Raw genomic sequence first — 26,417 nt, forward strand, 5'->3', positions numbered from 1 at the left:
GATTTTTTAATCTTTTCATCAGAAACAGTTTGTTTTGGGACGATATTTAATAGTTATTGAAACACATGAAAAATAGTTCTCTTTTGACATGGCTAAATTCCATATCTTTGCCAAACCATGACTACCTAAACTGTACAAAAAAAGTAATAAATTTTCACTTTTTGGCTATGAGTTTGGCTCTCTGTTTGATGTATTCGGAAAATTTTCTTCATGAACTATAACCATAATAAATTTGTCGCTAGCCCAGCAAATTAGAAAAATGATATTAAACAGATTATGTTGTGTTAAAAACATACTGATCAATTGTTCAAATATTTTTCAGCTGAATGACAAATTTGCATTGTTGTTCAATGTTCTTGAAGTGTCCTTTAATACAGCAATAAATGTAATTGCATCAGAGAAATATTTCGTCCCATTGGTTGATCCTCTCCTTCATCTTCTTTCATCTCCTCTTGTCTCCAAACAAATACAAGATCTCAACATTTTACTCAGCAAGTCTGTGATGTCCGCAAGAAAAGACCTTGGTACTATAAACTGTTCATTTTAAAGTTTTTCAATTCTTGCAGATTTTGCTTCCAAAAATGTAGTAATGTTTGTAAGCTTATTGCAACATTTGTTTAAAATGTATTACAATATACAAAACTAAAAGAAACTAACAGACACTATTATTAACTGCCACATGCTGCGTATATTTAAGTTAAGAACTTGTTATGTTGACCTTACTTTCATTATTTGATGCTTTTGCCTTGTTACAAAATTTGGATGGCTGACTTGACCTACCGAACTGTGAATTTTGTTGCAAAAAGTTTATTTTTGGTGTAGCTTTGTTTCACAGGTTTTAGGAACTTTTTACAGACCATCAATACAGTGTATAAAAAGTTATTTTTTTTAGGCTTGCAAGTGGGTTATGCAACACTTCGAATGTGTGAGCCAGCTTGTGAGGTCAACCCTGACTGGTGTTGTGAAAAACTGCCAGTTGTGGTCACAGATTTATTGAGTAACTTTATGCCACAGCAGAAAGGTATGTATGTGTTGAATTTTCGAACCTTTCCGAAAAAAAAAAAAAAAATTAAATGTAAATTGATAGCATCGTGATGTCGTGTCTGCAATTTATGTACATTTGCTTTGGCCTTGTTCCTAGCGCATTGGTTCTTAACTGGTGATCCACGATTACTATTTGGGTTGTTTATGGCCTATGTTCTGAATCACTGCTAGGGATGTTCAAAGTAGAATAATTGGGTATTCTAGGATAATTGTTTCGAATCTAGAATATCGAATCCAATTCTTATATTATTTTTGACTCTGCAATCATTAATCTTGACAACAACCAAATTAGACCAATTTAATACATTATAAAACATATTTTTTTTATTTATAATGTAAAAAAGAACCAACCAAAACAAAGAAAACGATTGGGAAAAAACTTTGCACAGCTGCATTGAAACTAAATGCCCCAAAATCTACAAACCCAGAAAAATTAGCATAAGGTTGAAAAATAATTATAACTCTTTTATTTAGTGATTTTTATTGCCTTCAGTAGAAGTAACTATGTTGTAAGCATGCTGAGGTAATTTGACTTGTCTGGTGGAAGAGGACTGACATAGACTCCCTCTCCCTAGTGTACAGATATATAACGTTTCGAACTGCAAAACAGGCGCCCTAGCAAACAAAGCTGTGACATTGGTTGATCAATTTTCAAATCCCAATTACACTACTTGCAATTTTGCAACACAAAATGTGAACTTTACTGCATACTACATTTTTATGTTTGTATGGACTTAAGAAATGACCCAAACGTCGTATTTTTGGGGATTCTTTCTATGTTTTTGCGATAACAAGTGCGCCAATCGGTAATTATGCCTCAATGCACCACGGTCGTTATGGTGTTGTTATAGCGACTAGTGACTTATTGTTATGGCGCTGTATAGCGCTCACTGATTTGATGGCGACAAGTCCTTTGTCGTCTTTTGCAACTGGTACAATGATTGAGCGTCGACGTAAAAAATTCTATTACCAGCACATTAAAAACGCATGTGTTTACATTTTACCAACGGCGAGAGCACACATTTTTATCGGTTCCAATTACCCGATATAAACGGCAAAAATGGATTCGAATCTAACTGGATTCAAATCCAAAGGATTCGATATTCTACTTTGAACATCCATAATTGGATATTTTGTTTATTTTTAGTGGCTGTTAAAGATCTTTTAAGGTTTACTTTCATGAGTTTGATTTGAGACTAGCAAAATTAGACAAGGCACAAAATTTGAAATAATCTCACTAACACTATCTTATTATACAGCAAAGTACAGTACATGTGCATTTGCATACATTTTTGCTTTTCTACAACGCACGCTCGCTAAATGTGGAAGCATCATTGAAAGCGATTCCAAGTTGATGTGCAGCATCCTGCAATACACTTTGACCCATGTTCGTGTCCGTATCGGTGAGGACGATTTGCGCTCCCCTGAATTGCTCCCCCGAGCCAACATTATGAGGTCGATGTGTCAGTTGGTTGGCACCTCAATGGTACAAGTCCAACATCTTGCTTCTGAGGTTTTGCTGGAAACGTGTGAAGCTGCTAGTGCTTATGAAGGGTGAGAATTTATTGTGTTTACTAAGGCCCGAACCAAGCCATAACCTGAGTACGTGGAACCTGCCATCGCAATTTTGGTCAATTGCTTTGCCTAACATGTTATGCAGCAGTGACCTGTAAAGCTTAAATATGGCCCTGGTGTCCCGATATGACTTCAAAATAGTAAAAACGACAAGACAATGATGATTTTGTAGTAGCTTTTATTTACAATATCTGAGAATTTTGACATTTAACTTCAAATATCCCATTGTTTCTCTTGCCCACAGTTGTGCAAGTGCTTCAGATGAGGAGATAAATATCTTACTGGAAAACTTGCTTTCCCCAGCTCCTGTGCTTCGTGCTGTTGTACTGAAGGTTTGTAACCAATCTATTTTAATTTTTTTATTATAGCTAGTATTCATAAAAATATGCCAAATTGCATAAGTATGCATAAAAAATGCCAAATTGCCATCTAAAGACAATAGATGTTGTGTTTCAGATCTTGGGATTTATTCTGGAACTGTCTTTTCTAGGAAGATTTTTATTTCTGTGGAAACGTCACTAACTTTAGCTATTAAATTTTTAATGATTAACAAAGAAGGACAGCTCCACAAAATACTATTTGAAACTAGTAGTTGTAACTTTTATATTTATTTTTATTACATAAATGTTGTATAGTTAGAAAGTCCAAGGCAAAGGTATTGAACTCCTGACATTAGGTCATGACTGCACGTTTACATTCAGATTTAAGCAAAATAGGACAGATTTTATGTCATTTTGTAGAGTTTGCTGAAACTTGAACTGGTTGTGGATGAAAATAACCCCAACATTATTCGCCGCGCCTGGCTAGCGATGCATGACGTTGATGCGGAAAACAGAAGTCATGCAAAGGAGTTGTGGGAAACTTTTGGATTCAGTCTGAATGAAAACATCTGCCATCAGTTGATGGTAAACTAAGATGTTCTATTGCAATGATATTAAAATGCTTTGATGTATTTACCAATGTGATTTTTTCCTCTCTTAAATCAAAGAACGCCAGGCCAATTGAAGGTGCCATACCGAATCAGCCGGTCACGAAGCGTTCACTACCATATGGCAAGACGTAGGCTAGAAAACAAGTTTTCACTCTTATTAGCTTCAAGCTGCGCCCATGAGCTTTACATTTTATTAAATGTTGTTGTTAATTCATTTAACTTAAAACCGAATTGCCTCTTAACACAGGAGGATATTGAGCATCATGAGCCTGTCATCCAACAATCTGCCGCTGATGCGCTGGCTGCTGCACTTGCAGAATACCCTAATATAATACCAGAGATACTTCGGGAGCTAATTGATATTTACAACAAGAAGTTGGAGGTAGTCAAACTTGGATTTAGATTTACATTATGTTAAACAGAAATGGTTGAGTGAAGACGAAAATGTTAAAATCACATATTAGCATTTAAAAACACACCTGCCATTGAACTTGTATATTTATACATACAAAATACATTGTAGTGCAGACATTTCAACAATTACTGTTGCTGTTATAAATGTTAGTACATGTTTCTACATACAAACTTATGTTTTGCTAATGCTACTTTATAAGTCTATGTATACTGTTCCTGAACTGTTTCCTTTGACTTGTTTTTACTTGCAGCTAATTGAGTTTTTATAACCACTGTGACACTAGACCTAACTTATCTGTAACTATAAACATGTTCACCACACTAAATTAAAAATGACAAAAAGCAAATATACATTTTAAGAAATAAGATTTTGAGGAAAGTTTATGGTCCAAATAGAAATGTTTAATTCCAACAGAGACCAGCTCCAGTTTTGGATCAGCTTGGCCGAGTCATTTCTGAATCACCACCCGATCAATATCAGCCGAGAATCGGTGTAGCTTTCGCCATGAAGAAGATCAGTCCTCTTCTGGAGGAGGATCAAGTCAACCTCATCTTCTCATTTTATGTCCCTGATGCAGTGGGAGACCGACATCCGGAGGTGGGGGAAAATGTTAACAACTCTTCTTTTATTTACATTTTGTAATTTAACACATAAATTTTTTGGGCATTGAAACAAGTATATATGAGTATAAAATGCAAAAAAGTGTTCAATCACCAACTTCGGTTGATTTTAATGCATGCTGAACTGCAAACTGTAGAATAATGAAAGTGGAGAAAATGTTTTCATGCTAATTGCATATTCCAGTAAAAACTTCAGAAAATGCATAGAAATTTGGAGTAAGTATAAGCAAGAATCTACGTTCAAGTAATTTTCTTATCTACGTGTGTTTAAGAAGTTCAAAAAATATATTACCAAGACTTTGTTGTGTTGTTCATAATTTAAGACTAGTAAAAAATTGGATGTGCTGTTGTTTCTATGACTTGTGGTCATTTTCATTTCAATTATTTAGGTACGAAGTAACATGCTTGAAGCTGCTCTGCAAGCTGTTAATGATCACGGCAAGAAATCATCATCTGTTCTGCTCTCGATTCTGGAAGATTTTCTAAAAAATGTATGTGAGACAATATCAAGCAATTTGTTATGCGTTGAAACCCAAATTTAAATTTTAAAGCAATATAGTTATTTGCCCAATTTTCGTCGAAGTTTTGTATTTACTACTCCAAGTACATGTATCTAAAATGTTTTTCGGAACACGATCTGGACTTTGATTAGGGCTCCATTTTTTTATTTCAGTGCTTTTTGATTTAATCAAACACGAACAGTTAACATGATTGGACTGTGGGTCACAGCTTCAGTTATCACAATCTGTCAGTAATTTGTTGTGTACCAAACACACCTGGATTGCGAGTAAAATTTCCAAGTGATTCCAGCCGCATTGATAAATCTCAGATTATGTGCTTCTTCTGCACTGGAATAGTTTAGCGGGTCACAATTTATTGCAAATCCAAAATGTCTTCTCTTCTAGGGAGACACAACCTTTTTCAGTGAAAAGCATTTGGCCTGCATATCGCTCCTCTTGTGTATGTCAAAGAGTTATTACTAACATTTGTATGTTTTAAATTTTTAATTCTTATTTAGGCTCCCAATTCGGAAAGTTATGATGTAATTCGTCAAAGTGTTGTGATTCTGATTGGAACTCTTGCCAGACATTTGGACAAAGACGATCCCAAAATTAAACCAATTGTGGCAAAACTTACTGAAACTTTGTCGACTCCATCTCAAGCTGTAAGTAAAAAACAACTTAATGTTATATAGCTTGTTATCATAAGTTTGAATACTTCCTTGTTAAATTACAGAAAAATGAATAATAAACAATTTGTTTCGTACAATTAAGTATTTACTGCAGGTATTTATTTTATTATGTAGCTGCAATTCATTTGCTCATTTACAACACTTTGATTTGGATGACTCAACGTTCGTTTGACTTTTTCATTAAGAATGATACAAAGAAAAAAACAGTGTTTTATAAAACTGTATATTATTGCTACACACAGGTACAAGAGGCAGTAGCAAATTGTCTTCCTCCACTTGTTCCATCCATCAAGGATCAAGCTCCTATTATTGTCCAAAAACTTCTAACAATTTTACTTGAATCCGACAACTATGGAGAGAGAAAGGGTGTGTAATGTTTATGTGCTTAAAAATTAGAGATGTGCCGAATATTTGCAAAGAATGCGAAGTGAGATGGTCAGTGTTCGACCAAACAGAACATTTGCAGTTTCGGCCCATCCCTAATATAACATTAACTAAAATATTTCTGCTTTGAATTTTGAATGAAGTGATGTGTTTGTTGACAACTTTTGGGTTTAAGAACAAAGGCAGTTGAAGTTTTAACATCGGTTGCATCGTGTGATGCTTTGAAACGATTTGCCACCTCAATACCGATTTTGGCATTGTTTTTGCTGCAACTTTGTGGCAGAACGATCTACCGAAGTTTTGTGGTTTAGGGTTCTAACCCTTGTCCGTCATTTGAAAGGGCCTGTTTTATAAACACTGCAAAAACCTTCAAAGAGTGGATTTAAATGTAAATCATGTTGTTTACTGAGGAAGTGTGAATCATTACACATTTTTTCAGTGCATAAGTAATTTTACTTTTTTATCAGGTGCTGTACCATTTTTTATTCATACCTATTCATATTCATATTCATACCAGTTGAAGTTTTAACATTGGTTGCATCGTGTGATGTTTGAATTTGGAAACGTTTTGCCAACCTAAACCTTGGTTTTTGTTTTTGGCATTGTCTTTTACTTCGTGGCAAACCCTGCATTGAAGTATTGCAGTTTCGGGTTCAAACACTTGTTAGCCATTTTAAGGGACATTTAAAAAGGAATGTCAAAAACAATCATTTTTAAATCTTACTCGCACCAGAAAATCTTGTGTTGTTTGCTGAGACAGTGAAAATTGATGGAGAGATCCATATTTAGTGCATGAAGAATTGTTCTTTTTTGTCAGGTGCTGCTTATGGATTGGCTGGGATGGTGAAAGGGCTGGGAATCATTTCATTTAAACAACATGATATTATGAGTAAATTAACAGAAGCTGTACAGGACAAAAAGAACTTCAGGTCTGATTATTATAACTGGTGACTTTTTCCGTTTTGCTGCTAATTCAACAGAAAATTAGTTTGGGCCTTTTGTGATCACTAAATTTATTCACATTATAATTTGGCCATTTTTGTTCATTATCGGTGCATTTAACCAACCAAGTATTACAATCTGTACATATGCATATATACATTGCATGTTAGTTGACGTTGAACACATATGTCTCTGCTTGCCAAAATAATTGCAGAAAAAAAATTGGCAAATTTGAAACTTATTGTATAAAATGAAGTAAATGCAGACCAATCAGTTGATCACATTACCAATTTATACATTTAACCAGGTTATTCAAGACAAATTTCTCAACAAATTGCTTTGGTTTAGATTTATAATTTATATGCAATTAACCAGATTCGTCTTTATACTCTCCTTTAAAACTGACCATAGTGTATGTGTAATAGTAATACTGTCTGGTGAAAGCCACCCTTGTAGTATTGTGATGTCATAATACGTTGCAGACATCGCGAGGGTGCATTGCTTGCTTTCGAGATGTTTTGCGGGATGCTGGGAAGATTGTTTGAACCATATGTTGTCCATGTTTTACCACATTTGCTCATCTGTTTCGGGGATGGAAATACCTATGTTCGAGAGGTAAGTTTGGCTGGGAATCTGCAATAGCTATAGAGATGGCTAGAGTCGTCTAATGCAGCTGCTTTGGACGTTTTTGGCAATAGCGGATTTTGTGTGTCTGCTGACTTGATTGACTCTTCTGTCCTAAATTGTCATGACATATGCATATTTTGGTGGTTTGTCAAAAAATTTTAGAACTACATGTTGATAGCCTTTAATATAGTTTTTACTTCATTGTGATTTTTATCTTCATACGACACCAGATGATCGGTTAACCCTTGCCAAGCATTTTAATGCAGTTAACCGGATTATGCGACAAACTGGAAGATTTTTTTAGTAACTAGCTACAGTTAAGATTAACATAAATTCATAACTGGGATCGGCCGTGAAGCGTCTATTTGGATTGTAGACAAACGATCACAGCAAACTCGTGTATAAATTATAGTGCGCCAGGCCCATTGAAGGAGTTGTACCGAATCAGCAAGTCATCAAGCATTCCCATATGGGCCTGGCGTACTGTAAACTAGCTACAGTTGAGAGTTTTGACCACTATGCGATTAAACAAATTATGCGATTAACTTATTTGTCTCAAATAACTTACATCTGTGGTTCGATTGCAAACTTCTACAGGCTGCAGACAACACTGCAAAGGCGGTTATGCGAAATCTCAGCGGTCACGGAGTTCGTCTTGTCCTTCCATCACTACTTAACGCATTGAACGAGGATTTGTGGCGCACGAAGACAGGATCTGCCGAGCTTCTTGGTGCAATGGCCTTCTGCGCCCCAAAACAACTTTCCTCATGCCTGCCAAGTATTGTACCGAAACTGTGCGAAGTTTTGACTGATTCCCACCCTAAAGTACAGAAAGCTGGTAAGTACAGAGTGCCAAAGTAGGCTGGGAGTTATTGTTTATGTACGTGTTAAACTTTGCCACCTACTAAGATATTGCTATTTATTGATTAGGGGCACCTTTAAAATGACAAAAAAACGTCCTTTAAATTCTGTTTGAAAAGCCAATTTCATAAAATTAGTTTAGCGCGTGTCAAAAATACAAGTTTTGCTACAACAATTGCAAGTAAGATATGAAATATTACTCAGATGAATATCAATTTGTAATGGGGTCAGCATTAAAGCGTTCATGCAGACCAGCGATCACGACATACTCATATATAAATCATGTATTCATTACACAGATATGTTTTATTCCAACAGAAAATGCTTCAATTCCAAGACTGTTTTTGTGCAAGCGTTTTTACGACGTTTCATTTTGTTGTTTGTAACTCACAGGTCAACAAGCTTTGAAACAAATCGGTTCTGTCATTCGGAACCCGGAAATTCAAGCTATTTGCCCAGTGTTGTTGGCTGCCTTAAGCGACCCATCAAGAAAGACCACTGAATGCCTACAAACACTTCTTAATACTAAGTAAGTTCGTCTCGTCATTTCATGTTGCTCCTCAATATAAGGTACCTGCAGCAAGGCCACCTCAAAAACTATTGCGCATAACTGAGAAAAACGTAAAAGAGTTTCACGCCAAATTTGGCATCGTAGTTGTAAAGGTAATTACACAACATCCTTCAGGTTTGGGGAAGTTACTAAGTTTCGTTTACGTAGGATGTAGTAAATTATAAAATATGACCAGTAAGTCTATTATTTCCGGCTGTGCCTAGGGGGGTCCCTTACAACGTATAGGGGGGTCCCTTGCAACGTATACCTGGGGGTTTTAGATAAAAAAAAACCTGTTATGCTTAACAAACTGGATTTATTCATCGTTGCAAAACACTGTTAATTTTTTTTATCTACGCATAAAAACATTGGGCGATTGAATTATCCTAGTATTGGCTTATGTTAAACTCATATATTTTCACTCCTCTATTCCAAACGGCAGAAAAGATACCGTTGGAGGCCAAGAGGTTTAGTGCTCCAGGTATATTGCTGGAAAACATATTTTGTTTGTTTTTGTCAGATTTATTCATTTCATCGACGCTCCCTCCCTTGCTCTCATCCTCCCAGTGGTCCAACGAGCTTTTCTCGATCGTTCAATGGATACGCGCAAGATGGCCGCTCAAATCATCGGCAACATGTATTCACTTACTGACCAAAAGGTGAGCCATTGTCTCGGCTCATCTATATTGTGAAGAAAAAATAAGAATTTGTAAACCAAATAAAGAGCACCCACTAGCTTTTTTATGTTACAGTGAAACGGGTACAAGCGGGTATGCAATAGTTTAAAGAAACAGAACTGACAATCACATACATGTACTTAATTATGATCACATTATAACGCAATTTTTTGGCAAATATTTTTTTGTTTTTTGAGGTTTCTAATTCGCAGTGGTAAAATAAGACCTAAATTTCGCGCATGAATGATCCACAAGGGCAGGGGTTTTAACCATTTTTGCACACTTAAACTTCCCTGAAATTTTATGATGTGTTGAGTACATTCATGAACAGCAAAGTCTGTAATAACAGGATTGCAGCACAGCAAGAATAAGTCTACATTTTGACTTTGTCAATAGCGAACACGCACTGATTAAAAACGCTGCTTTAGGGTTTGACAAGTTTCTTGAACAACAATTCAGTTGAAACGAACCAAACTTTAAATTTGTTTTGTGCAGGACTTGAACCCGTATCTGCCTGCTGTAATCCCGGGCTTGAAAAACACTTTGTTGGATCCAGTCCCTGAGGTTCGTGCTATTGCAGCGAAAGCACTGGGAGCTATGGTGAAAGAAACTGGAGAAAGTCAATTCAAGGAGCTTCTGCCTTGGCTGATGGAAAATCTTGTGTCTGAACAAAGTTCTGTGGATAGGTCTGTTCTGATTTTGGTTCAACATAAATGGCCTGATCACAAAAACAATTATTATTTTTCGTCATATGTGTGTGGTTTTTAAAAAATGGTTTTTTGAGTCCATTGAAACGATTAATGACTGGAGTTCTATTGCCTTAGATTTTGTGATTCCTAGACCCATATAGCATAAATTATTACTAGCAACTGAAAATTGTAATAACATATAAAAAAGAACTGCCAAACAAAGAAACGCTCCCTAAAATAACTTAACCCTCAAAAGTTTGCAAATGAATTTGTCTTCAAACTTTACTTCATTTAAAATCTATTTTTATATTTTTCTCAAAGAAACTTACTGCACGGGTGCATTTCGAGTTTCATCGATTTTTTCTGTTTTGTAAAACAACAGGATGTCGAAACGTTTTACTTTTAATTGATTTTTTCGCATTTAACAAACATTTTACCCCTTCCGTAACATGTAGATCTGGGGCGGCTCAAGGTTTGAGTGAAGTCCTTTACGCCCTTGGAACTTCTCAACTCACAAAACTGATGCCGGAGGTTGTGAGAACAGCACAGGAAGAGTCAATCCTTCCTCATGTCAGGGAAGGCTACATCCTCCTCTTGGTTTATCTTCCAACAACTTTCGGAGACGATTTTGTTCCGTTCATTGGAGACGTTATTCCCCCTATCTTAAAGGTATTTCTTTACAGTCCATTTTAATCCACTTTGGTTTATTCCCATTAAGACTTATGAATCATTTAGCGTTCCAAATACATGATTCAACTTTTTGAGTACCCAAAATAATTTTGCTTATAGCCTTAAGCTTGGTCTAAGCTAGTTGTTTATGATAAGTCAGCAGGCAGCCTATACTATATGTTTATTTTTGATGTTAGGGGTGTTTATTTGCTTTTGTAGGTATTAATTTAACATCAGGTACCTCGGGATTAGAGCCAAGAACCTTTTGTTCATTAAGATTTTTTTTCTAATATGTAAAATTCCTTTCAATTATGTGATATCGGTTTAAACAGGCGTTGGCAGATGAGGCTGAATTCGTGCGAGCGACCGCTTTGTGCGCAGGGCAGCGAATCATTACTATGTACTCGGAGACTGCTATGCCTGTTCTGTTGCCTCAACTTGAGAAGGGATTGTTCGATGACAACTGGAGAATCAGGTAAAGAGACGTTCAACTGAATGAATAACTGTTTCCACTTGGAATAACTATATGGTTTAGAGCTAATGTATGTCATTTTTTCTGATGTATGTGCGTCTTATATAAATCCTGAGACATTAAAAACATTTTATAGTTACTGTGGCCTCATACCTGTGGCTTTTTTTGAAGTTAAATGGTGATTATGCATGAGTTTGTGTTGGCCGAGCATTGGGTACTCGGTTCCTGTCTCGGCTGATCTATTCCATAGCAGCCAATCGCCATAATAAGTGGATTTGTTTCTTAGGTTGAGTTCGATTCAACTACTGGGCGATCTGCTGTACCAAATCACGGGAGTCACGGGCAAGATGAGCGCTCACGGTGAAGAAGATGATAACTTCGGCACAACAGAAGGATTTAAGGTGAGTCGCTTTCATATGATGGCAATGACCATTCAAATTTACACTGCACCCAGGTTTAGTTCCATCTTACTTGATATGTAATAGACTTCTTTGGTGCTAATTAAGATGAAAAACGATACATTGTGCCCTTCTGTCGTACACATTATAATATCCAGGTTCTTATTCTGTTATTTAGTACTATTGGTGTTTATTTGAGCTAAGTACAGGGGTTCTTGTAACTTCATGTAGAAACTTTATGTAACTCAATTAGTAGATTGCAGTTCTAGATCAATTTTGTCGTGGGTTCGAATCCCACCTCAGGCTAGTTTGTGTCTGGCCTATACCTTGCCATATGTAAGAACTTCCTTATTCGGTACCTGCCTTTATCTTTATCCGGGCATTTAGTTTTCAGCAAAATACTTTATAAACCAAAACTTTTTACCATTTTACAGGCACTTGTGGAGACTTTGGGTCAGGAAAGAAGAGACCTGGTTCTCTCGGGACTTTACATGGGAAGATCGGATGTTGCTCTTCGTGTTCGTCAATCATCACTTCATGTGTGGAAGATTATCGTCCCAAACACCCCTCGGGTTCTACGCGAGATTCTACCAACATTGTTCAAACTTTTGCTTGGTTGTCTTGCATCTTCCATATACGACAAACGACAGGTGACTAAAACATTGTATCTTTATGAAGATACTTTGCCAAAATGTTATTTAAATTTTTTACATTACTATCAAATTTTATTGGTTAAATCACTTAACTGTTAGTCAAATTATAGATTTTACGATATAATAAAGTAAAATGCTGCTTGAAAGCGGTCCTACTTATGAAAAGGAAAAGTTCTATGACTTGTATTAATTAAAAACCATGTACATATTATTGCAATTTGTTTCACTTTTGATATTTTTAGTTAGTTCTTACGTGAGTTCTACAGCAATTTAAACAAAAAATGGCTTTTGTCTTTAGATTTTTTAAGCATCACTTTCAATGTGAATTTTTTAATATGGACCTTTTTCTTGATCAGGTTGCAGCGAAGACACTTGGAGACATTGTGAGGAAGTTGGGAGAACGGATGTTGCCAGAACTTATCCCCATCCTGGAGAAGGGACTCTACTCCAGCGACCCCTCGCAACGAGAAGGAGTCTGCATCGGTCTTACAGAAATCATCCAATCGTGTAGCAGGGATGCTGTAAGTATAATTATTATAATTATAAATACATTTAAGTTCTGATTTACTTACAAGCACTATGCACTAACTTGAATAGTAATTTACTCAAAAACACAAATGCCAGACATCTTGCAGACGTTTTAACAATCGCCTTGGTGACAATAGTATTCTACGTACACAAGTCCTCTGTTAGTTCTGTTTTCGAACTTCTGATATAATCGTCAACCATATTTTGTTGAGCCAAACCCACTTTTACGGTTCGTTGATGTATTATCCGTTTTGGCTGCCACGGACCTGCTTGTTTGGTCAACAGCCACTGTATGTTCTGCTGAATTACTGGCATCACCAGCACCAATAACCTGTGAATTTATAAAGGCCTGTATTTAATGTTGGATTCAAACCTGAAACGTTCATGCTGACCTGCGGTAACGGCGCCTACATTTATAGATTACGGTATTCCAGGCAAATGCATTTTTGTCTGTAATGGGAAATCGAATGATCTCCACATATGGTTTCTAGGTTAACTTTATTTTGTTTGGCAAAGGAAACTAAAGCGACTTATTAGGACTAAAACTATCACTAAGCCCATGTGTAACAAAAAGGTTGTCAAACGCGCAAGAATATAAAAAATATGTGTAAAATATACTGTAAAACCTGCTGCAGCATTACTACCATGTGCCTTGTTACTGAAATTCAAACTGTTTGGTGAACACGAAATATTGTGAATAAAAATTCTGGGGAAGATTTAAACGACAAGATACGAAAATTTTGCCAGTCCTGCTGTATACATTTGTACATTATTTTACATTAATTCCTCTCGCTTTGATCCCAAATTCGGTGTTTATCAAACTGTTTGTGTAAATTTAAACACTCAATGTAAAATGGCTAAATCTGCATGAAAACACTTACATTTATTTCAGATTATTGTTTTCACTGACAATCTTGTTCCAACTGTGAGAAAAGCTCTATGTGATCCACTTGATGGCGTGAGAGAGGCAGCAGCCACGACATTTGAACATCTTCACAACACAATTGGTGTTCAAGCGCTTGACGAAATTCTTCCATCATTGCTTCGAAATCTCAGTAAGTTATTAAATATTTCTACTTCATTGCTTTTTGCAACATGTGAAGTTTATTTTACACTCTTGAACTTGAAGAGCACAATCCAACCTAAATTTTGTTGTTTGTTGCAGAAAATGAAGAAACATCAGAATATGCGGTTGATGGGCTTCGTCAAATTATTGCCATTAAAGGAAAAGTTGTATTGCCGTTTATTGTGCCGAAGGTCAGGAAAATGTTATTTGCTTCGTCTTAACATAAAATCTCAACAACTGTTGTGTTACTTTTAAATGATTTTAAAGGCTTGTTTTGCAAAAGCGGTGACTTGAATTTCACTTTCAGTACAGGAGGCGTGCTTTTGTAGAAATAAATCAACTTTAAGAACAAAGATAAACATATTCATTCTGGGATCAGCCCTGAACCGTCGATGCTGACCAGCGATCACGGCATACATATCGATAGATAATAGTACGCCAGCCCGATTAAAGGCGTGTGCCGAAGAACGTTAAAAACACTATTCATATTTGTAGTAATGAGTAAGAGCAGCAGTTGTTCAAACGCTTGTGAGAAAACTAACTTGCACTAAACAAGTTCTCTTGTAGTTGTAGATTTGTTTTGTGATATGTTTGGCCATATTGGTTTAAAATTGTAACATTGCCCAGACCAGTATTTGTGTATTTTATGATGTTTGCTATGCAAGTAATTAATTAAAAACATATTTTAATTTCAGTTAGTGGAACCTCCAATTAACACCGAAGTCCTTGCCTTCCTTTCCAGTGTTGCTGGGGAAGCATTAACCAGGCACTTGCCAACTATCATGAAGGTAAAAAATCTTGTGAAAAATTCAAAAAAAATATCATGAAGGTAAAAAATCTTGTGAAAAATTCAAAAAAAATATCATGAAGGTAAAAAATCTTGTGAAAAATTCAGAAAAAATATCATGAAGGTAAAAAATCTTGTGGAAAATTCAAAAAAAATATCATGAAGGTAAAAAATCTTGTGAAAAATTCAAAAAAAATATCATGAAGGTAAAAAATCTTGTGAAAAATTCAAAAAAAATATCATGAAGGTAAAAAATCTTGTGAAAAATTCAAAAAAAATATCATGAAGGTAAAAAATCTTGTGAAAAATTCAAAAAAAATATCATGAAGGTAAAAAATCTTGTGGAAAATTCAAAAAAAATATCATGAAGGTAAAAAATCTTGTGAAAAATTCAAAAAAAATATCATGAAGGTAAAAAATCTTGTGAAAAATTCAAAAAAAATATCATGAAGGTAAAAAATCTTGTGGAAAATTCAAAAAAAATATCATGAAGGTAAAAAATCTTGTGAAAAATTCAAAAAAAATATCATGAAGGTAAAAAATCTTGTGAAAAAAAGTTCGAAAAAAATATCTAAGTTTATATTTTTATGTTAACTTGAAATTTATGTAATTCTGACAATTATGTGTAAATAAAAACTTCCTCGATCAAAGAAAATTGCACTTAAAGTTTTTTTGAACTTCTCATGGTTTAATCATAACTTAGTCAATGCTATTGTACTGTAATACAATTATGCTAAATCTTGATTCCCAATATTCGCATTGAAAACATTTTAATACAGTACGTCCGTAGTTGGTCTAACTTTTTGCCACAATGCGCATTTTCCATTAACCCTTTCATCTTTTTCTATTCCACTAGGCCCTTACAACAGCCCTGATCAATTCCATGTCGGACAGTGAAGAATTTAAAGTTGTACTTGACGATTGTGGAACTGTTATAAAAAGTGTTGAAGGCGAACATGGCACAAGAATTGTTATCGATGATTTGTTGAGCGGACTCAAACAGGATAATGGAAACGTCCGTTATGCTTCAATTGTGCTATTGCAAACATTATGCAAGGTAAAAAATATAGGAGTGGTCGAAAAGTTATGCTTTTCACATATACAGGCTTCATTGTTTCTCTGTAAAAATGGTCTTTGTCAAATTCGTGTTTGAAGTTTCAATTTCTATTTTGTAAGGGGGAAATTTTAATAAACAAATCAGGTTTTGCTAAAAGGCTTGAGCATTGCATGCCTCTTCCTATTTCACAAACTTGCCCCAAACAAAAGGTCGGTCAGGCTTAAATCTATATTAGCGTTCTCCTGGTCTGGCGTATTTGTTGATTGTCGGAGAATTATCGGACATAAATTATTTCATTCATATTCAATTATGATCCAGTCAAAAAAAAAAATTCTTGGCCTAAAAACAAATAAATACTAAGTGACAAAAAATGGCTGGATAAACACACTTTAACACACAAAGATCAAGGCAAAAATCGTTTTTTTTTTAAGGAAAGTCTAGATAAATCATTTATTTTAAATGTTACTCATTTAGAGAAAACTGAAAATAGAAGTCCAGCAGTACGATTTTAGCAAACTTAGTGTATGTTATTTTTCTTAACAGAACGAAGAAACCGATTACAACGATTACGTTTCTGTGTTTCTGCAATCCTTCATCAAGCTACTTGCCGACAAGCAGGAGAGAATCCAGCAGGCAGCCTGGGACGCTATGACCTCTGTGACCTCGAACCTTGACCCTGCTGACATGCAGAGACACGTTAGTTCTGTACGTCATGCTCTCAGGGTGGTCAGAAACGAAGAGCTCGTCTTGCAAACCGGTACCATACCAGGATTCTGTCAGGCCAAAAAGGTAGGAATGTTGTTTTTGTTGTATGCGACAGCAGTGATCTGTTTTTGTGAAGTGGCTAAAACATATTTCCTAACAATGCAATTAATAGTTTTTGGAAAGCGCAAAGCATTCATTAAATTAAAGTATTTGCTAATGCGGTGGATATCAACCATTCTCGGTTTACCGACCGGTAAAATTTTTAAACAGATAAATCTCATATTTAAATAGCTTTGAAAGTCCTGTTATTTAATTTCTTGGAAATACAAATTCATGCAAAATATCTTAGTCTGGCGGTTAAACACTGGTACATTACATAACTTTGTGCAAGTGTTTTTTAAGAAAGCACATCGAATCTTTCTGTTCTGTCATACCACACCAGGCCACTTGAAGGCGTAATACCGAATCAAGCCGGTCTCCAAAGCATTCCCATAAGGCAATGCATAGGCTAAAAAATACGAGCCTGCGGTGGGATTCGAACCCTCGTCTGGAATCTTCCTGTGACTCGCGCTCTAAACTACACAGGCTCAGTGATAAACCCACCGAAATTTGAATCACAATCACCGTTGCCTGCCTTTTATGTTTTGTAAACAACACCTGTTAGCCTTGCACATTTTAATTATTTAATATATTTCAGGGCATGTCTCCTTTGCTTCCGCTGTTTCGTGAAGGAATTCTCAATGGTTCTCCTGAACTTAAGGAACAATCTGTTAAGGGACTTGCTGAGTGCATTAACTATCTCACTCCAGTTGCCCTCAAACCGTCGGTCACTCAAATCACGGGTAAGTTATTGGTCAAACTCTTGACTTCGAAACCTGGATTACTTAAGATAGCTAAAGGTAACAAATAAAAACTGGGAGATTTCGTGATAATATTCGGTGCTCAACCAACCAGATCAAGCTTTTATGACGTCACATATAAAAACACTAATTGGTCGTGTATATTATTTACTCCCTAAGTGTACAATAACACTTTTTTGGCTCAGAAAAAACAACATATATACTGGTTTTTGACTACAGCTTGCCTATCCAATATTTCTTACAGTGGTCCTTAATTAGTCATGGAGCTTGTGTGTATGTGTGTCCTGACACAAGGAAATCCATGTTGCGCATAAACTGGTGAATGGTTACCCCGTACATATTTAATGTTGCTCACATTGTTGGCGTACTACTGTGCGGAGCAGACACTTAAAAAAGATTTAGCAATTTGTAAAACCTTAGTTTATTTTTTTGCGTTATGACAGTTTTCATGAATCACAGAAAAACGTATATTTCGCCATGTTATAAGACCAGAAGTTTAACCAAGAAATTTTATTAATCTCGGAACCCTCAAATAAAATAGAATAGTTCTTATTACATGTGGTTATCCAAGGTACATTGTGGTATTTCTTAAACCTTCACCTCTTATGCAACAGGTCCTCTGATCCGTATACTGGGTGACAGATACAGTTCAAATGTACGAATTGCCTTCCTGGAAACCCTGGCTCTCCTGCTCGATAAGGTAACATTATATTTTAACTCATAAAGGATTAAATAACATTAGAACATCTTGTTTTGTTGAGAATTATCGTTTACTACATTTTTAGAATATTAAAAGAATATCACTAAACTGGACACACGTTTAAGTTCGGACTGTAATATCACTCGTACACAATGGAATATATTTTAAGCCAAAGAAATTAATACATGAACATCTAGCCGTCAATAATGGATTTTTTTAATCCAATATTTTTAACATTTCATCTTGTAGTATGGACACGATTTATGAACTATTTTGACCAATCCTCTGTTTGTCGTGTGTCGCAGGCGGGAGCGTTCCTCAAGCCATTCCTGCCTCAGCTTCAAACAACCTTCAGCAAAGCCCTACAGGATCAGAACCGTGGCGTTCGCATGCAGGCAGGAACAGCTTTGTCTCATCTCGCTGCAATCCACACTCGTATTGATCCGCTATTTGCTGATCTCAACAATAACATCTCAAATGCCGAGGATTCGTCTGTAAGGTAAAGAAAACAGTTGCTTTGTCAACAGGAATTTCAGACTTTTAAAAGGCCTGCATTCTTGTTGCTATGGCTACGGGGCGTCACATTATGGTTGGTACAGACTGACCTAATTGAATAGCTGTACTCTATACCTGTGTTGTTACATCTGAAGAATATGCTACTGTTTTACAACCAACACACATTTAGGTAACTTAGATAATAATACAAATGATTCTTTGTGTGATTTTGGCTGTTCTGATAAAAGCAAGTATTTTTACATTTGTCTATGTTTGTTTTCTGCAGGGAAACTTTGCTTCAGGTCTTACGTGGCTGCATCAATCAGGGTGGAAAAAAGATGGGATCGAAAGTAAAACAAGATGTAAGTGTCAGAAATAACTTAGTGTTTTAGGCCTTTGTACCACGGTTTTGGGTCAAACTTGAAAAACGTCTCTAAACTATTGAGATAAACATGTACCTGTTGATTCGTAATACTATGGCGATGGTATAATTGATTAAAATTACATTTGCCAAACGCAATACCAGTGTGAAGTTTAAACAAGAAAATGTAAATTTCACACAAAATTGCTTAAGATTGGAACAGAGGTACTCAACCTTTTGCGTTTGCGGTTCGTCTGCTTTAGGGATTAAAATCACTAAAAAATCAACTTAACGAAATGAAAAACAAAGAGTAACTTCTTTTGACGTAATGTAAGAAGATATTCATTGCTTAAAAGGGGTCAGACATGCCCATAAGCGGCTGTTGCGACCGCAGACAGGCTGGGTTTGCTATAAGTCATCAAACTCATAAACCCGTGTCATCATGTACTTATCTGAAGTCCTTGGTAGGACAACAGGTAAGGATCACCCAAACCGATGATAACCTGAAAAAGGCAATTTGGGCCGAGTGAATATGGTGACAAAACTAACGTTTGTGGTGCGCACGCGTAGTGGAGGCAACTAAGGAGAAATGATATAAAGGCTAAGGTTTAGTGCCTTAATTGGTGTGTGTTACTTTTGCAATCATGATTTACCTATACAATCAAGTCTTTAGTATAAATTTTATCAAAAGCAAAATAATAATAAAGAAAAGCTGCACAAATATTTCATCAAAACAGTTGGAATATTTATTTGCCGAATTGGCCACATTTGCGTAACCGAGCAAGACTTGTTATTAAGTTATATGAGTAAATAGTTGTACTGTTGTATTTTTTGCGCACAATCGATTTCATATATATTTCTTCATCAGTATTTGGCACAGAACTATTACAAAACAAACAAAATCAAACTAGTACGTTATTATCGCAAGCCTGTGCTTCATACGTTTTCAAGGCTTTATATAACCCAGTGGATTCATATCTACTTAACACATTGAATATCTGTAATAAATGACTACCAGGTCATATATTAGATGAAAACCTTGTATCCATCTTTACCTTAAAGAAGTTACTTTCAAAAAAGAATAAAACGAAATATAAAGCAAAGAGGTTTGCACCAAGTATACACTTAGTTGTAACACATAATGATAAATACCGATGAATGTGCTCACGCTCTTTTGCACAACAAAATATTTTGGTCATTTCGAGTGTAATGTCTAAAACTTTTTTCTTAGATTTTGCCGACTCTTGTGGCATTGCTCTCATCGGACGAAGAGACTAGCAGTCGGTGTGCTGCCGGTTGTCTTGGCAACCTTTGCAAGTTTCTTGATGAGTCAGAGATATCACAGTTGATGACTCAGCAGATATTTGGTAAGCGTCATTTTTGCCCCCGGTATTTTAAATGACCTCTCAAGACCACAGTGAAAAGCAATTTTTGGTCAAATTATTTTGTCATATTCTCGTGCTAAATAAACCAGCCTACGGTGAGATTCGAACCCACGACTAAAACTTAACTTTTGTGTCTTGACTATCTCAGACTTATATGAGTTTCTGAATTTTTTTTGGTAGTGAAAGACCCTTCAGCTTCCTGGCCACTGCGACAAAGTCGAGCGGCGTTGCTTGCCAGTGCACTAAAAGAAGCTTGCGACAATGTTTATGTGGCACAATGGGAAAGCAAAATATTGGAACAAGTTCTCGCTTACACAGCCATGGATAGAGTAAGTTTGGTGATTGTTTCATTGCCAAAAAAGAAAACATTTGAGTACAAACAAATATTTCACCTAATTGATAAAAAGAAACGCTTTTAGTCTTTTGTATGTATTTATTAATTCATCAAACAACATACAAATACACAATCATTAACAACACCTCCAGAAATACTTCTAAATTATTGCTTAACGTTATTACAGGTTCAAATTGTGACGCACGGAATTCATTGTGCTGCATATTTGTTACGTCATGTAATACGTTCGTCATCGGAAGTCCCCACAAATGTAACCAACTCGATCAAAAATGTAAGTATGGTTGTAACATGACGGGGTTAGGGTTTGAATCTCACTTTTTAATATCCAGCCCTATATTAGTCATGTATTTAAATGATATTGGGGCAGCCCAATTTTTTTATTAATTATGACCAAATTTTTTTCCAACTTTTGCTTTTGAAAACTATTGGGTATAGAATTCGGTTTTGGTTAGTTGTTTTGACGATATGACTTTAAGGCAGAGGTTCTTAACCCAGGGGTACGTGTACAGGGGGTACGACCTGCAGTGTAAAATTATACGCTATTTAGGCATATTAGTAAAGAATGCGAAACAAGCTAATTTGTTAAACGTCTTTGACTGATTTAACTTGACCGATTGTTGGTGTGCTGTAAATATTGCAGAACTTACAAGACAATTTTAATACATGCGTTCAACACGCAAGTTATAAAAACACGGAGACGAGCCCCAAAAAGGTTAAGAAATATTGCTTTAAGGGTAACATATGTAATTTTTTATCATGGCCACGCAAAAGTTTTTTATGATATAGTATCTTGGATCTAAACCTAAATTTGTTTGTTAACCTTTTGTAGTTGGTTCCGCGTAATAGCTAACAGGATAACTGGTTTATATCTGGATCTAAAAAGTGTGACTGAACTAAATTGTTTTGTACGTACATATAAAAGGTAATTTTTTCATTTCCGTGTAAGTAAATAGACTCATGAAAGATATATACCTCAAAGGGTTTACTGAACCTGGTTATAAAACCTTTTTCAAAAAGTTTTAAAAAAAACGTTTTTTTTTCCTCCAGGGTCTCGAAGCTTCGTCAAACGACGTTAAGATTGAAACCACCAAATCACTTACGTGGGTCATGCAACAAATCCAGTCATCTCCTGTCAGCAATGGACACCAGAATGGCGATGGAGGTGAACAAATGCTACAAGCCTTCATCTTTCCTAAAAGCTTTATAAAAGCAGACCCCTGGTTTGAAAACAAAACATTGTCGTTGCTTCTGGTTAAAAAAATTATCAAAGAATATTTATGTTTTAACTGAAAAACAAGTTTTTTATTTCAGTCATGTAATTGCATTTATAGTATATTTTGAAAAAAATTTAAGATCTTCTTTCTGTCACGTTTCGTCACGCAAACGCTTCTTCTCTTTAACGACCTAAGTTATTGTAGCCTAGCAGAATAAGAATAACATGACTTTGTTACGTAAAATGATTGACAACCAAACAATCTAATGTTACAAGCTCAAAATTTTCTTGACAGATTCTGAAATTCCGACATCGCTTCTCATCAGATTGAATTCCTTTCTACTCCCAATGACACGAGAGAAGAACACAGCCGTAAAATCCGCAGCCGAATTCGCTCTTGTTTCGATTCTAAAGCTCCGGATCAACGACGATCTGCTGCAGGTACTTTCCACTTTTTCTTTATGCACCACAATCCATTTTGTAACGTCATAATTCAATTTGTAACCCAGAAATGCTGCGCGAAGATGACGTCACGAGAGGCCTCGTCACTGCAGGAACTGTACAAGCAAAAACTAAAGCGGATTGCGTCATCAGCAGAAACTCCCGAAGCCATTGATGACACAATATTGAAATCTTAGCCCTTTAGCATGCTCAATGTCATGGTGACTTGATTCCGCTCAGAGACATAATTTTTGTTAGTTTTGGTGATTGTTTTGGCAAACAGTTGTCGCAAAGCGGAGAAATAAATTCGTTCAAAATCGGTTTCGAAGATATTTGCGTGCAAATACTTTTGCGCAGCGTTTCTTTAATGTTTGCTTCTTAGCTCTTTGTGGCCCGCAAAGCTGTCTGCATGGCCGCGAAGTATTTTTGTCAAAGTATTGTCATACAGTTACACCATACAAATAAGTCATTGCAAAGAAAGCTTAAACGATAAAATTATGCCTGGCAGCAACTGCTTATGTAACTATGCTAGGTTTGTAAGGGGTATAAAGGTGCTCTAGTGATTTCATGTTACCGGAGGTTCAGAGTGAGCCAAGAACCCTTTGTTTTACCTACAATACAATACTTCGACACCGATACTGATTTGTCACTTAGTTCTTCTACTACCGGATATTGACGCATTCGTCATACTATTGTTCTACGCTGCCAACCTTTAAAGTACTTAAAAGTTGTACAAATAATGAAAACACTTTGTAGCTGCGTTCAAAGCGTCAGTAGACTTCGTAGTAGTAGCATTACGTATGAGTCTCGATTGACTAACGACTTACCCTTACAAGCAAACGGGAGGTACAGATTACATGTCTTTGTTGTATTGTTATTAAGTGGTAAGCCTCTTTCTTTGGTGTGTTCTTTTCCAGGATTTTATCAGTTGTGGATTATGGATAAAATATTGGTTTTACTCATTTTCAACTTATCTACGTTTTGCTGTAAGTTTCCTTAACTTTATGCCGCAGATTAAAGAAACATACAAGTCAAAATATAAATAATTTCGAAAAATGCTACTACTATTTAAATAGATTAAAATTCAATGTGAAATGATGGTTGTTTAAACACTAAAGAATTCAAGTCAAATTGTATTTGAGTGTGGCGGCAAACGGACTATAGGGAAAGCAACTTTCAACAAAGAACAGTTCCAAAATTTTTGCTACCCTATATTGATAACTGCAAATATTTCTCTGTCGTCACCACAGGTGCAGTCCTTCAATGTTACGTTTGCAAAACAGGATGTGACAAACCCAAAAACTACATGACGTGTGCAACTAATTCAAAGAAATGCTATACTAATGGAATTGCGAACATAGGTAAATTCCTGTACTACTTTTTTGCTGTGTTTAATCTTTTTTGAATAGCAGATTTAAATGAAATCACCATGGTGTTTGAGAGGGGTTGTTCGTCATCCGTGACCGAGGAGAATCATAGCTGCTCTATGTGGTCTTTCTTCCGATTTTGTCACGTATATTGCGACTCGGGTAAGCTAGATTTATTAATTGTATGCACAATCTGAAAGTCTTGCTTTTTCGTTAGACATGTGCAACAAACGGAGAGGTCCTTCGATTACAATATTACCAACAGAAAACATTATTAATCCACCGATAACAAAATCCTCCACAACCTCGATAGCAGCAACAATAAGTACAGCAAAACCAATGGAAGGTACAACAACATCACAAGGCACAGCAAAAACATCAGGAACTACAACAACAAACGGTGTAGCAACAACAAATGGTTCAGAAACTAACACAATTGTAAGAACAGAAACGATAACAACAGAAGTTACAGCAACGACAACAGCGCATGGTACAGTAACAACACAAGATACAGCAACTACGGCAAAACCGGGTACAGCAACTACGGCAACACAAGGTACAGCAACAACAGAAGTGTTGGGATTTACAGTAACAGAAGCTACCGCATCAACAAAGGGTTTAGAAAACGCAACAACAAAAGGTACAGCAACAATACAAACACATAGTTCAGCGAAAACGTCGATTGAAACCTCATCACAAACAACAGCTGGCCAGGAAACAAAAACGACAGCCAGGAATACCAGCTCAACAGATGTCACAAAAGCACCGACAACAGAAAGAATAGCGAGAAGCACACGTAAAACAACAACTACAAAAATCCTGCATTCCGTACCTATCGAAAATCAGAACATCTTCCAGACCTCAAAGTCATCAAGCGTCAAATCATTGCCGTTTTTCTTTATTGTTGTGTGTTATCTTTACCTCCTGGCTAGATTAATGCACTAAAATTTTCATTTTTGACGAATGTCAAAATGACAGAATAATTGCATAATAATAAAATAAGAATAAGAATAATTCGTGATAATTTACATCGCAAATTCCAACGTTTCATTTGAGATGTGTAATGTCTCAGGATGTCATCCTTATGTATTGCGACTTTGGAATTTACTATTGTATGTGTTGTCTTTAGCATCACTGCAAAATTTGAAACAAAAAACAAGGACAAGGTGTGACGCAGAAGATATCATTCAAAACAGAAAGTTGATGTGGTACAAATAGCGAGACAAATTAAAACATGTTAAATCATAAAAAAAAACTTGTCATGGCAAAAAGAGTCGAACCTGTAGAAAAGTCATTTATTTTTTTGTGCTTTTTTATACTTTTTAAGGTGTAATATTTCTTTGTCGCATCATTTTTTTAAAAACTATTTAATAAGTGGTTACCAAGTTGGAACTCTGTTTGATTAAAATTTTATTTTTGTTTTAGTACAAGTGTTGACTGTTTCGAATACAAAAAGCAATACCCTGACACGTTACAAACCTTTTACAATTTATGTATTAGCCGTCGTTATCGCGGGTTGGTGTTAATAATATAAATATAGCTCACTTGTTTACTTGCGTTAAAACGATAAACGTGATGTACTCTTGCTATATCTCGAAAAGTTGCATGTCAGAATAGAATTAGGAAAACTAAAACGTAAGTGTTTGAGACTGCTGCTATGTTCTCGATTCTCTGTTTTCTGCCTTTGATTTAATCTCTGATAACGTTTTTGTCGAATGGACGTTAAAATGCTTCGTTTTTTATCTTTTAATCACAGCAGACCCACGCCAAAACATATTTTCAAAGAAGCTTCATACAGGAATTTTTCGAAAGCACAAAGCACAAGTGGAAACTAACTTCAAGTGCAAATGAAGTATAGAATAATAGCAAATAGGATTGCAAAAATAAAAATGAAGCAAATGTTTAAAGTGTTTAGAAATTTATAAGCTGTTAATCTTTCTGTCATTCTTATCAGGCGATGACGACTACACACAAATAATACAGATGTTATATACGCAAAAAAATATAACGTGCAACACAAAGATTTTTATGCTAAGGAAATCTATCTTTTCCACTCATTTCTTTATGCATATACAATTTACTTTGATGCCAACAACAAAAGCAATATTTTACATTTCCTGGCAGAAATTTGTATGTCGATAAAACGAAAAGGAAGAATTACAGAAAGCAAGCGGAAGCTCATTGATTCATTTAGTAATAAAATTTAAGTTAAAGGTAACAAATTACATGTCGCCGAGAAAATAATGTTTAATTTTGCATCGCGAATGCGTAAAATTCAGTACGGGAGCCAATTTTCAGTACGGAAGCCGTGTTTTCAACTGAACATATGCAACATTTTTAAGTTTTGTCACGTCATAAACAAAACGCATCAGAGAGATTATGAAACTCTGAAAAAACT

The 26,417-nt window shown here is 35.7% G+C and overlaps 2 protein-coding genes and 1 non-coding gene across 3 annotated transcripts in view; 2 read left to right on the top strand and 1 right to left on the bottom strand.

The window, feature by feature from the left end:
- The window catches only part of LOC145213883 (stalled ribosome sensor GCN1-like), a 33,742-nt gene extending 10,760 nt beyond the window's left edge, over positions 1–22,982 (top strand). The window contains exons 17-52 of the mRNA XM_080082295.1: positions 323–524; positions 893–1,021; positions 2,304–2,598; positions 2,864–2,951; positions 3,360–3,524; positions 3,798–3,932; positions 4,380–4,562; positions 4,975–5,076; positions 5,604–5,750; positions 6,020–6,143; positions 6,979–7,090; positions 7,586–7,718; positions 8,328–8,568; positions 8,985–9,120; positions 9,662–9,800; positions 10,314–10,504; positions 10,963–11,176; positions 11,509–11,651; positions 11,935–12,049; positions 12,481–12,696; positions 13,056–13,220; positions 14,120–14,282; positions 14,393–14,484; positions 14,989–15,081; positions 15,937–16,137; positions 16,681–16,926; positions 17,540–17,684; positions 18,317–18,402; positions 18,708–18,901; positions 19,184–19,259; positions 20,490–20,625; positions 20,824–20,972; positions 21,165–21,269; positions 22,046–22,160; positions 22,507–22,652; positions 22,721–22,982. Of these exons, the coding sequence (XP_079938421.1) occupies positions 323–524; positions 893–1,021; positions 2,304–2,598; positions 2,864–2,951; positions 3,360–3,524; positions 3,798–3,932; positions 4,380–4,562; positions 4,975–5,076; positions 5,604–5,750; positions 6,020–6,143; positions 6,979–7,090; positions 7,586–7,718; positions 8,328–8,568; positions 8,985–9,120; positions 9,662–9,800; positions 10,314–10,504; positions 10,963–11,176; positions 11,509–11,651; positions 11,935–12,049; positions 12,481–12,696; positions 13,056–13,220; positions 14,120–14,282; positions 14,393–14,484; positions 14,989–15,081; positions 15,937–16,137; positions 16,681–16,926; positions 17,540–17,684; positions 18,317–18,402; positions 18,708–18,901; positions 19,184–19,259; positions 20,490–20,625; positions 20,824–20,972; positions 21,165–21,269; positions 22,046–22,160; positions 22,507–22,652; positions 22,721–22,849 (5,451 nt within the window). The 3' untranslated portion in view covers positions 22,850–22,982. The remainder of the gene's footprint in view (positions 1–322; positions 525–892; positions 1,022–2,303; positions 2,599–2,863; positions 2,952–3,359; positions 3,525–3,797; positions 3,933–4,379; positions 4,563–4,974; positions 5,077–5,603; positions 5,751–6,019; positions 6,144–6,978; positions 7,091–7,585; positions 7,719–8,327; positions 8,569–8,984; positions 9,121–9,661; positions 9,801–10,313; positions 10,505–10,962; positions 11,177–11,508; positions 11,652–11,934; positions 12,050–12,480; positions 12,697–13,055; positions 13,221–14,119; positions 14,283–14,392; positions 14,485–14,988; positions 15,082–15,936; positions 16,138–16,680; positions 16,927–17,539; positions 17,685–18,316; positions 18,403–18,707; positions 18,902–19,183; positions 19,260–20,489; positions 20,626–20,823; positions 20,973–21,164; positions 21,270–22,045; positions 22,161–22,506; positions 22,653–22,720) is intronic.
- LOC145210939 (U8 small nucleolar RNA) lies at positions 19,617–19,757 on the bottom strand. The gene has a single exon (XR_013856264.1). It is a non-coding gene; the product is annotated as a U8 small nucleolar RNA (small nucleolar RNA).
- A 772-nt stretch (positions 22,983–23,754) lies between the features above and the next one.
- On the top strand, positions 23,755–25,477 carry LOC145236639 (uncharacterized). Its single transcript, XM_080099671.1, has 2 exons — positions 23,755–24,181; positions 24,237–25,477. The coding sequence occupies exons 1-2, from the start codon at positions 24,082–24,084 to the stop codon at positions 24,962–24,964; spliced, it is 828 nt and encodes a 275-aa protein (XP_079955797.1). The 5' UTR covers positions 23,755–24,081; the 3' UTR covers positions 24,965–25,477.
- The last annotated feature ends 940 nt before the right edge of the window (positions 25,478–26,417 follow it).

Source organism: Phallusia mammillata, chromosome 1 (genome assembly GCF_965637545.1).
Source record: "Phallusia mammillata chromosome 1, kaPhaMamm4.hap1.1, whole genome shotgun sequence".
Classification (NCBI taxonomy): Eukaryota; Metazoa; Chordata; class Ascidiacea; order Phlebobranchia; family Ascidiidae; genus Phallusia; species Phallusia mammillata.

Bases quoted from the DNA above. Each gene is read 5' to 3' on its own strand.
- LOC145236639 (XM_080099671.1), top strand. From the start codon at position 24,082: ATGGTGTTTGAGAGGGGTTGTTCGTCATCCGTGACCGAGGAGAATCAT. The intron at 24,182-24,236 runs GTAAGCTAGATT...CTTTTTCGTTAG, and splicing joins TCACGTATATTGCGACTCGG to ACATGTGCAACAAACGGAGA.